We start from the raw sequence: 12,843 nt of genomic DNA, 5'->3' as shown, positions 1-12,843 counted from the left end.
TTTTTTTTTTTTTTTTTTTGCTTGAGAGACAGGCACAGTGCCACTGTGGTAAATCCCCAGATTCAATGCTTTTTTTTTTTTTTTTTCAAGTTGGAAAGGTTTACTTAGCTCACAGTTTACAGAAGTTTCAGTCCTCAGTTAGCTAGCTCCAAGTCAGGGTGGCATTGCAGAGGAGAAACAGTGCATGATGGGCAGGAGGCAGCAAAGCAAGCAAGAGAGATGAGCAGCTTTTTTCTACACCTTTTGTATTCTATCTAGGCTACCAGGACGACGGTAGTGCCAAACCAATCAGTGGACTGATTTAGTAATCACCCACCCTTAATCTGAGTATCATTAATCCTAGCATTGCACCATGAATCAATCACAGACTAGATTCAGCCACCTGTGTCCCCACAAAGCCTCATACAGTGATAAATGGGGCTTTTTCAGAGGTGACTGAGTTGCAGTACTTAAACATTTTTTACTAGCTAATGGCTTTCTAATGTATTAACTCATCATTTAAATACTTAATGCTTTAACCATGGCTTTGTATTTCTGAATACTGAAATATTTAATATCGGTAAATATCATATGTGCTTTTAATAAAACTTGTAGCATATTTTATTATGAAAGGGAAAGTATGAAATTTATTGTTTTTATCTAAGGAGTTTAAATCTTGTGTTAAGTGAGTTGCCAGTAAACAATAAATTCAGAAGTTACTCAAACTGGTTTACCACTGAAAGAACACTTATGAAAATTTAGTGTTAGACCACTATACAGAGCAATTAGTTCTATTCTCACTGTCCATGTTGTGATTCACTACATTTAAAGTATTAGGAATCACTGATCTTTCATTTACATAGATTTTACTCCATCCTTTCCCCTACCCTGCTATATGTTATTCTTATAGTTTTGATGCTGCACAAATACACATTTTCTCCTGTTTATTTGCTTTGGATGCTGTGAACTAGGCTGTAATAAAATTTGATTCTTTTATTATCTGTATATAACTGCTTATTTTTAAAAGGTAAATTCAAAGCAGCTTTTCTTGCATGTCTAAAATAGAAGTATTACACATTGAAGAAGAAAAGAAATAAGAAAAATTAAAAAGTGGTAGGGATGGGGAAGGATCCTGAGATGTGAAATAGGCACACAAACCTCCTCTAAGTGGACTTTACTAACACAAGTGTGATGCCAGGAAGTGAAATGCCTTCCTATGATGCTCCATACCTCTGTTATTGGACATGTAACAGAGTTTTAGTTTTATAGTGCTGGTTGGGAATTTAGACAGCCAAGCAAGAGATTCTTGAAGCAGCCTGAAACTTGCCCAGTTCTATCTCCTAGACATTGAGCCCTGCCCATTGTGAATCTGGAAACCAATGTGATTCAAAGCATATTGAAAACAACCAGAATTTGAATAATTTCTTGGAATCCATTTTTTAAAATATTTTCTCTTGTTGGAAAAAAACTACTTAATTTTTTCCTTCAAATTGAAATGTTAAAACTTTATTGGAGAAATGGTTCATATTATTTAATTTCTGCATTTTCTTCTCAAGCAAGATTATATCCAATTTAAAGCAAAGGTTAAAGTAGTACATACTCTTTTTTTTTTAATTCATTAAGTTTATTGGTACATTTTAGGAATACAATATCAAATATCATTGATAATTAAATGCCTTCATTTTCTCATTTGGAAGAAAAATAAAATACCAAATTCAATAAAAGTATATGAAATAATGACCTGCATAAAAACAATCTGGGAATTTTAAGAAATCTGTCTTGTCAGTATTAATGTATTGATATTTTCAATTCTCCTAGATGTTTAAAGAGTATTTGAAATAGTAGCTTAACAAAAATTTAATTGCGTGAGATATACTGAAAAATTAACTTTCAATCTTTTAAACATTAGATACAAGGCACTGAAGATTTCACAAAAATAGTGATTATTCGAACTTCAATTGATATGAAAAAGATCAAATGGAATACATCAAAGTTTGTACCTGTATTTGGAATTCCTTCAGTATCAGAATCATTAGGTAAGCTAGATTTCTTTGGATAATTTCGAGAATTTGCTTATCTTTTATAAACTGACTATATGTATTTATATGTATATAAATATGTATACATATAAACATATAAAAACACAAACACATAAAAATATATCATATATAATATATAAATATATACTATATAATATACAGTGTATAATATATATAAATATATATTATATAAATATATACAATAATATATATATTTGTATAAATATAAATTGACTCTCTCTATATATATATAAAGCTGTCTGCATTCTAATATAGAATATTGAAGAATCCTCTTAACTGCCACTTCAAATATATGAAGTCAAATTGAAAATATCAAAGTTAGACTTAGATATTTTTGTGTTGCACCTCTAAAAATAAGCATATAGAGGCCTGGCCCTTCAGCCCTTCAGCCCAGCATGCCAGAGGAGCCCAGACTCACAGGCACCAACATAGCAGTGTTGGTGGCCCCCTCAACAAGAGAAAGAGGGCCTTTCTGAGGCTCCTAGGCTCCTAGATGAAAATTGAAACCCACTGGAAAAGTGAAGATGATCTGCGATAAAGGCACATCACACCACCATAGTTGTTGTCCTCCCTGGTATAATGAAAATGAGATTGCCTCAGAGTCATTAGAGAATCACAACCTAAAGACAAGCTACATCTGCAAGATCAAAATATTAATTCAAGAATTAAACCAGGGACAGTACCAACAGCAAAAATAGAAATGAGAAGATATTTAAACAAGATACAAACACAGATTTCCACCCCATCAAAGGTAAACTCTGGGGGAAATGAGATGGAAAAGTCTAACAGTTAACCATCTGGATACCCTGAACCAATAGCACAGGAAGTAACAAAATAGATAAATGAGGCTCTAGAAAAATTCAAAACAGAAATAATTTCCCAGATAACCATAGAGATGGTTAGATGAATGAAAGCTATGATTAAAGACTCTAGAACAGAATAGATTTTTAAAAAATAGGTGAGCTTGGGACCATGGTGGAAACCATGAATGCCCAGCATAGGCAAGAAATGGAGGCCTTCTTTTCCCAACATAGGAAAGAAATGGAATCCATGAAACAGATTCAAACAGATATCCAGGAGATTAAAAACTCTACAGAAAGCATTCACAGCAGAATGAATGAATGTGAAGATAGAATTCAGATATATAAAAGTGTAAATAAGATCCAAATTGTATAACTGATAATGTGAAATAAGAAAGGGCTAAAGGTGTAGAGAAAGTGGGAAAGGTAGGGAAAAGAAAATAAGGGAAAAGAAAAAAATATGAGAAAAGGAAAAAGTTGAAACAAAATCTTTGGAAATAGGGGAGGGTGGAGGTGATGAAGAGAGGTCAGGGGTATGGGGAAAAAATGAGAACCAAGATCTGTCATATAAGGGTACAAGATCCCAATGATCAATGTAACTGTACTGTATACTTTTAAAAGTACCAATAAACTCAAAACAAGATAAAAAATAATTCATATATAGAATATAGGATTGTGGTCATTGACCATGAAAAGAGAGGTCTCTTAAAAACAATAAGGGATTGGGCCAGGGATTTAGCTCAATGGTTCTGCCATCTGTCTCACAAGTGCAAAGACCCAAGTTCAATCCTTGGTACCAAAAATAAATAAGTAAATCTTAAAAACAAACAGTAAGGGATCATGAGAAATCAATCCAAAAATTCTTAGATGATGCAAAGAAGAATAAGATGGATAGGAATCCATGAAAAATCTGGAGAAAGTACAAATGACATTTTAAAAAAAACTGTTCAAAGAATTAATGATAAAACACTTCCCTGAGGGGAAGAATTTGACATACAGATAAATGAGGCATATAGGACTCCAATTATCCATGATCAAAAAAAATATACACCTAACCATATAATAATCAAGATCCCAGAAACCTAGCAAAAGAACAAAATACTACAAGCAGTTAGAGAAAAGAAACAAAGCACATGCAAAAGAAAGCCCATCAGAATCACAGCAGACTTTTCAACACAAAACCTCAAGTCAAGGAGAGCTTACAGTGAGTATTTCACATCCTAAAAGAAAACAACCTCCAACCTAGACCGATGTATCCTGCAAAACTATCTTTCAAAATGGATGGAGAAATAAGATACTTCCATGACAAAGAACACGTGAGAAATTTCAAGAACACTAAACTGGCACTCCAAACACTTCTAAACAATATCCTGGAAAAAGAAAATGAAGACCACAACTCCATAAGGGCAAACAGAGCAAATAAACCAAGCAAGTCAAGAAATTAAAGGGAGAGAGGGAAAAATAACAAATGAAAGAACCAGCAGCAGGAAAATAACATCACAATGAAGAGTCAAAACATAACAATTATAGCCATCAATGTTAATGGCCTCGATTCACCAATCAAAAGAAACAGGCTGGCAGAATGGATTAAGAAGCAAAATCAAACAATATGCTGTATACCAGAAACCCACTTAATCCACAAAGAAATTCATAGACTGAGAGTAAAAGGATGGAAAACAACTCTTCATGCAACAGAAGCCTGGAAAAAGCAGGGGTAGCTATCTTATTTGCAGACAGAATAGATTTCAAACCAAAACTAATTAAGAGAGGAAAAGAAGGCCATTACATACTTGTAAAAGGAATAATACAGGAGGAAGAAATGCCAATCATAAATATATATGAACTGAATAGTAATGCCCCCAACTATACAAAATGAATATTAATGGATATAAAAAATGAAATAAGCACTAATACAATTGTAGTGGGGAACCTCAATACTCCACTGACACAAATAGACAGATAGTCTAGACAAAATATGAACAACAAAGTAACAGAACTGGACCAAGTCATAGAACAGACTTGTAGATGTTTACAGGGTGTTCCACCCCACAAAAATCAGAATATACATTATTTTTGGCTGCACACAGGTCATTATCCAAAGCTAGCACATAGAACATGCTTAAATAAATGCAAAGGGATTAAAGTTATCCCCTGTATATTATTAGACCATAGTGCAACAAAATGAGAACAATAGCCTAAGAAACTGCAAGAACTTCACAAACACATGGAAATTAAATAACACCCTGCTCAACAACCATTGGGTCACAAGTAAATTAAAGATTAACAATTAAATGATAATGCTAGTACAACATACAAGAATCTACGGGACACAATGAAGGCAATTCTACAAGGGCAATTCTAAGCAGTCAATGCCCATACTAGGAAAACACAGTGAGCTCAAATAAACAATCTAATGCTTAACCCTAAACTTCTTGAAAAAAAGAGCAAAACAAACTGAAAGCTTGTATAAGGGAGAAAATTATAAAGATCAGGGCAGAAATCAATGTAATGGAGATTAAGAAAATAATGCAAAACTCAACAAATCAAAGAGTTGGTTTTTCAAAAGAATAAATAAAATCAATACTTAGCCAACCTTAACAAAAAGAGGAAAGAAAAGGCTCAAATTCATGTAATTAGGAATGAAAATGGTGAACTACAGATCCACCAGAAATCCAGAGAATCATCAATACCTACTTTGAGAACCTGTACTGTAAGAAAATGGAAAACACAGGAAGAAATGGACAGATTCCTAGATACATATGAACTTCCAAAGTTGAACAAAGCTATAAAAAGTCTAAATATCCCAATTACATTCAGTGAAATTGAAAGTGTAATTAAAACATTACCAATAAAGAAAAGCCTAGGTCCTGATGGCTTCACTGCTGAATTCTACAAGACATTTAGAGAACTATCACCACTACTCTTTAAACTCTTCAATGAAATTGAAAAGGAAACAATACTTTCAAATGCATTCCTGGAAGCAAATATTACTTTGAAATATAATTTTGAAATCCAAAACCAGGGAAAGACCCAACCAAAAAAGAGAATGACAGGCCAATCTCCCTAATGAACATGCAAAAATCCTCAATAAGATTCTGGCAAACAGAATTCAAAAGATCATCAAGAAGGTTATACACCCTGACCAAGTCGGATTTGTTCCAGGAATGCAAGGAAGTTTCAATATACATAAATCAATAATTGTAATACACTATATTAAGAGAGTCAATGACAAAAACTATATAATCATCTCAATAGATGCAGAAAAAGCGTTCAACAAAATTCAACACCCATTCATGATAAAGAACCTTGCAGAAAATTGGAATAGATGGTCTTTATCTCAACCTGATAAAGGGTATCTATAAAAAACCAACAGCCAATGTCATTCGAAATCATCAAAAACTGAACACCTTCACACTAAAATCAGGAATAAGACAAGGAGATGTCCACTATCACCACTCCTGTTCAATAAAGTTCTAAAATCATTAGTCACAGAAATTAGACAGGAGAAAGAAATAAAAGCAAAAAAGATAGGAAAGGAAGAAGTTAAACTGTCACTATTTGATGATGATATGATACTCTATATAGAAGGTCAAAAAATCTCTGCCAAAAGACTTCTAGACTTAAATGACAGATTCAGTAGAGTAGCTGGGTACAAAGTCAACACTCAAAAATCAATAGCCTTCTTGTAAACAAATAGCAGACTCACTGAGAATGAAATTAGGGAAACAATTCCTTTCACAATAGCATCCAAAAAATGAGATATTTAGGAATCAATCTAATGAAGGAAAACAAAAAACCTCTACAATGATAAGTACAACACTCTGAAAAAAAGAGTTCAAAGAGGATATAAGAAAATAGAAAGACATCCCTTGTTTCTGGGTAGAAAGAATCAAAATAGTGAAATTGACCATACTACCAAAATTGCTAAACAGATTCAATGCAATACCTATTGAAATTCCAATAGTATATTTCATAGAACTAGAGAAAACAATCGAAAAATTCATTTGGAATCAGAAGAGACCTAGAACAGCAAAAGCAATTCTAGCCAACAGAGACATGGCAGGGCGTATCACAATTCCCAACTTGAAACTATACTGCAAAACCACTGTGATTAAAACAGCATGGTACTGGCAAGGAAACAGACCAGAGGATCAATGGAATAGATTAGAAGATGCTGAAACAACACCAGACATACTCAGCTACCTCATCCTTGAAAAAAGAGCCATCCTCACTGGAGGAAAGATAGCCTCTTTAATAAATAGTTCTGGAAAAACTGGCTTTCAACTTGCCAAAGGTTAAATCCCTATCTTTCACCATGGACTAAACTAAAATCCAAGTTGATTAAAGACCTAAATCAAAGCAGAAACACTAAACTTACTGGACAGTTAATTATGTAGAACTGTCAAAGACATTGGCATAGGAGAAGACTTTATGAACAAATCCTCAGCAGCACAAGAACTTGCACAAAGAATCAACAACTGGGATCTCATTGTGTTAAAATGTGCAAGAGAAATCACCAACAGAGCTAAGAGACAACCTATAATGTGGTTAAAAAAAAAATTACCAGCTACTCCTCAGACAAAGGACTACTATCTAGATTATATATAGAACTTAAAAAAAAAATCAGATTCCCCCTCCAAATACAAAGACCTGATTCAAAAATGGGCATCTGAAATGAACACACACTTCTCAGAAAAAGAAGTAAAAGCAGCAAATGAATATATGAAAAAATGTTCCACATCACTAGTCATTTGAGAGATGCAGATAAAAACAGCACTGAGATTCCACCTCACCCCATAAAGAATGGCTGCTATCAAGAAATCAACCAATAACAAATACTGGCGGAAACCAAAAAAAAAAAAATCAAAACCCAAGCAAAGCATGGTGGTGCACACCTGTAATCCCAGCACTCAGGAGGCTGAAGCAGGAGGATCACTGTGAGTTTGAGACCAGCCTGGGCTACATAGTGAGTTCCAGGTCAGTCTCAACACTATAGTTATACCCTATCTCAGAAAAAAAAAAATGCTGATGGAGCTGTGGGGAGAAAGGAATCATCCTCCATTGTTGATGGGAATGCAGACTGATGCAACCACTTTGGAAATGAAGATGGAGATACCTCAACTAGGATTAGAGGTTACATTTGACCCAGCTATTCCTCTGCTGTGTATCTTTTCAAAAGAATTAAAAGAATCATATCACAGTGATATATGTGCACCCGTTTTTATAGTGGCACAGTTTGTAATAGCTAAAACTTGAAAACAACCCAAATATCCATCTACTGGAGACTGGATATAAAGAAGACGTGATTTTTCTATAAAATGGAGTACTACTCAGCTCTAAAGAATGAGAAACTAGAGTCACTCATAGGAAAATGGGTGCATATTGAGGCCATACTCAAGTGAAATAAAGAAGACACATGTAAATACCACCATAGTTTCTCTGGTGTGAAAGACTAAAAGTGTAAATAAGGTTCAAATGATATAATTAAGACTGTTAAATAGGAAGAAAATAACTAAAGGGAATGTGGGAAGGGGAGGGGAAAAGAAATAAAGGAAAGGAAAAAATGTGAAAAAAATATGGAAACAAAATCTTTGTAAACAGAGAAGGGTGAAGTGGGAGAAGGGAGGGCAGGGGTACAGAGAAAAAACAAGAACCAAAGCATATCATGCAAAGGTACAAGATCTCAATGATAAATGTAACTGTATTGTTTGTTTTAAATGTACCAATAAACTAAATGGAGAAAAAATAAAAATAAATATATAATTACCAAAATAACATGAAAAAGATTTAGAAGTTAGTAGCTAACTCTTCAAATTAAAATATTTATGTAGCAATAATAATTATAATAATAATAAAGTCAAACTTTATGAATAGCACACATATAAATAAGTAGAACTGAAAGGATAAGTGTAATATAAATCCTATTCACACAAATTTCACATGATAAAAATTATATACTAACATAATGATTATTTTAAAATTACTAATCTATTTTAAATTTGAATAATAAGTTTGCGATAGACTTAAAACTGCACAGTAAACAGTTAAATTGTGGAATAAATAATTATGATAAAATTTAATACGTATTTCCCTAAATAAGAAATAATGTTCTAAACTTAGAGATGCAGACTAATTTTTAAATTTTGAGTGTCAGTTACAATGTTATGAATCAAGAAATAATCAAAAGATACTTCACAGAAGAAAACTCACAGCAAAATACAGTCTTTCTGGGGACTGGAATCAAGAGACCTGGAAAACAACAACTTGGTGAAGAAGAAAAATAAAATGGAGATCTCCAGGAATCAGCAGGGAGCTCGCAGGAAAACAGGAAACTCCTAAGAAGCTGGAGAAATAAAGTGCAATACAGAGAAAAGGACAAAGATGTCTGAAAAGTTAATCTTGTGCCCTTAAGAGGGAGATTTGTCTCTGCTAATGCAAGGTAAGCTCAAAGAATGTAAGCAGCTCCAGGAAGAAATAATGGACATTGCTAGGAGTGCTAGCACCAAGAAAAACCCATAGCTTTCATAGAGTGCAAAAAACAGAACAGGGCTTTCTTCTGGAAGTGACTCTTTCCACATAGCTAACTAGAGTTGGAGAAGAAATCCATGGCATTACTTTCATATTTGAGAGGTTTTAACCAGGAGGCCCTTTGAGAAGAAGCCAGCTCTTTAAGAATGAGCTACAAAGTCAAAGTCATCGTATTACAGTGTTTTATGGCTTATATTTAGGTGTCCCGCCAAAGCCTCATTCATTCATAGGCTGGACTTTTCATAGTAACTGGATTGTGGGTTTGTGATACTGGATTAGCTCACTGATTGGTTTAACATAGTTCTGAGTATAGATAATGGACTTATTGAGAGAGAGAAGTTCCACCCTGGGTGTGGGTGGCGACCAATAAGTATGTTTGTACCCCGGATGGAAAAAAGAAGGAAAGAAAGAAGTCTCATTGTTTCCTGTCCGTTCTACCACGGACTGTTTCTCCTGTGGCATCTACCTGAGCCTTACCACACTGCCTTGGAGCCAGCCAACTATGGGCTGAAACTTCTACACACTGTGAGCTACAATAAACCTTTCCTCTCATAACTCGTGCATGTTGGTATTCTGTCTCAGCAATGAAAAAGTAACTAAAACACAAAGATACATGCACATGCATGTTTGTAGTATCACAATTTATAATAGCTAAATTTTGGAAATGACCTATACACCGATTAACTGATGAATGGATTAAGAAAACATGATACTTATCCACAATAGAATACTATTATGCTATGAGAAAATATAAACTTGAGGCATTCATCACAGGTAAATGGATGCAATTTGAGACCATGATATTAAGTCAAATAAGTCACATATGCAAGCGTAAGTATCCCATAGATTGTCATATAAGACCAATAAAGAATAAAAGAAAATATAATAAGAAATAGGGAGATCTTTCCCAAATGGAAAGGCTAATAAGAGATGGATGGAAGAGGGATGTGAGGTGTAGTGGACAAAAAAAGAATTAAGATACGTTATATACTCATATCAACTCCCCATAATGAATGTAATTATTATGTACTGCAAACATGTGCTAATAAAAAAAGAACTGAGCTACAAAATGCCTTAACTTTAGGGTTTCTGGGGTCTTCACAGTAACTGGATGGAGAGGGCCACCAGACAGTCACAGAGATGGCACTGGTGAGACATAGACCCCCTGAAAAGTTTAAGAGCCTTAGAATTTGGCTCTTGTATCCTATCTCAATTTCTAGATTTAAAAGTCTGAAGAATTCCTCTATGAGAATAGTATCTGAGGCGTCTTCTAAAAATGAGTATGTGAAAGTCCAGTAAGATGCCTCAGTTTCCTCAACAGGGCCATGAATATACCTATTCTTGGAGATAGAGACTGAAGCCCAAAGTTCTATTTCTTTTGTGTGACAGTGCGAATTGTAGCACTTCCTGCTAGTCAGTTGATTCTCCTAACAAAAGTGTTCTAAATTTCGTTTTAAAAATTAGCTTAAGATTCCTTTATTTAGATTTCTAAAAACTTTAGATTCCTGGTTTTCTCTCATTTCTATTCTACTTAATTTCACATTCAATTCTCCCAATTCAGTAGGTAATTTTTCAGGTACTTTTGAAAGACATAAAAAGATAATAAAATATGATCAGTCCTCAAGTGTTTATGTTCCAGTTAAGAGACAAAACATAAGAAGACAGCAATTAAATAGTAATATAAGATACACCGTGGATGGTGCCATCTAACCCTAGAAGAATTCAAAAGAGAAACAGTGTAGAAAATGACTGAAGTCCTTGTGGAGAAAGGATGAGGATATTCAAAAATATTCAAAATAGAGGACCCAAGAGACTAAGATAAGAGAGTTGGAGAGTTGGAGCAATGAACCCCAAGTTCTTACAGCTGACTATGTCCAAAATATGTCTGTGAGAGAATATTTGTGTGTCACATAAATCATATTACTAGTTTGAAAAAATTAAAACTATCAGATGAATAGGTTTGTCTCCCCTTAAATCAATATAACTTTTGCAGGTTTCTTGCTATGACAAACACTATATTCAAAAATAGGTTTAAAGCCTAAAAATACATTATGAAAAAGTATTTGCAAAAATTATTTGCTCACAATACCATCAATATCTTTACCTTGGAAAAATGTATACAACATAATAAGGAAAACATTGTAATTCTGAGAGGTAACTTTCTGAACAGCCAATTTAGGTAATAGTACCTAGAATAGATGAAAACAGTAAACTAAGAAATGCTAAGTTAAACAGCAAGGACGTATTAATATTTGCTTTCTTAAATAAAATTTTTATCCATGGTAAGATCTGTTCTCTTAGAAAGAGATAAAAATTGAATGATACTGGTTTTCTTATATTTCACTGGTAGATGAGTGAGAGCAAATTGTAACAAAGTCACAAAATTGGTCAAGCACTTTGCTCCAGCTATTCTGCTTCTGAGAATCAATTTTAAAAAATGTGAAGTATTAAAGCACACTGAATGTCCAGAGTGCTACTATTTCTAGTGGCAAAAGTAAAAATGTTTTAAAATAGCCAACAATGAAAGTGCATATAATTTCATACAGAATACCCATGCCAGAAAATATCATACTTCCATTTAGAAGGTGAGTTTTATAGTGCAATGCAAAAACATAAAGCTAAAGACAAAGCATATAGCACACAATAGACAACATATTTTAACATAAAAAGGTTAGAAAAGATAAATCCAATAGGAAAAAATGAGAACCAAAACCTGGCATGTAAAGGTACAAGATCCCAGTAATGAATGTAACTGTACTGTCTAACAAGAATGTACCAATAAATTAAATTTTTTAAAAAAGATAAATCCAAATGATTATTATGGAAATAGAGGAGAGCAGAGATAGTTTTGCTTACTTCTGTTTATTTTAGGTAGTTCTGTTGCTTTTGTAATGAAAATTTTAACTATTGAGATTATTGAAGCAAATTATTTGAGAGTCGTTTGCTCTTTTCTACTGCTTGTTACACTCAGCAGTGCTGTGAAAGGAAGTAGCAATAGCCTGACCTGAAATCAGTGAATGGGAATAGCCAAAGTCAGTGTTCCCCATGATGGGGAAAAAAAATAATCCAAAACCACCCCTGTCCAATTCAGTGGGCCCCAGTGGCTTCTTGGACTTTGACTCCCAGTGAAAGTCATGCTGCCACTGCCTTTTCAATGGTGAGTGATTCTCACTCAAGCATTCAACTTCCTTCTTGGCCTCAGCAATATTGACCAATATTGACTTCATGTGGGACTGGAACTGGCCTTTTAAGATTCCAATGTTCTCTGTGTGTTTCTTTCCTTTTGTGCTTGAAACAGTTGACAAGGTGACTCTGGAAACAGAACCAAATCCTGATACTTCTGCTACTGGAAGCCTTCAGTGACTAAAACGCTCACTCTTCTTTACATCAAGAGGGAGCAACTTCAAGGTGGATCCCATGCAATGCTGTTGGAGCCATGAAGAAATGGAGTTTCAACTCTCTAACGAGTTCAAAAA

The 12,843-nt window shown here is 34.0% G+C and overlaps 1 protein-coding gene across 2 annotated transcripts in view; it reads left to right on the top strand.

Moving 5' to 3' along the window:
• Slc9c1 (solute carrier family 9 member C1) overlaps positions 1–12,843 on the top strand; it is a 123,360-nt gene that overhangs the window by 106,879 nt on the left and 3,638 nt on the right. The window contains exons 26-27 of one of the 2 annotated variants that reach the window (XM_010630136.1): positions 1,889–2,015; positions 12,666–12,829. In XM_010630136.1, coding sequence (XP_010628438.1) covers positions 1,889–2,015; positions 12,666–12,730 — 192 coding nt within the window. In that variant the 3' untranslated portion in view covers positions 12,731–12,829. Of the gene's footprint in view, positions 1–1,888; positions 2,016–12,665; positions 12,830–12,843 lie in introns of those variants that run through there. The other variant, XM_010630135.3, reaches the window with a different exon arrangement.

Source organism: Fukomys damarensis, unplaced genomic scaffold (genome assembly GCF_012274545.1).
Source record: "Fukomys damarensis isolate Sample0158 unplaced genomic scaffold, DMR_v1.0_HiC HiC_scaffold_24, whole genome shotgun sequence".
Classification (NCBI taxonomy): Eukaryota; Metazoa; Chordata; class Mammalia; order Rodentia; family Bathyergidae; genus Fukomys; species Fukomys damarensis.
This window is presented reverse-complemented; position numbering and strand designations above follow the sequence as displayed.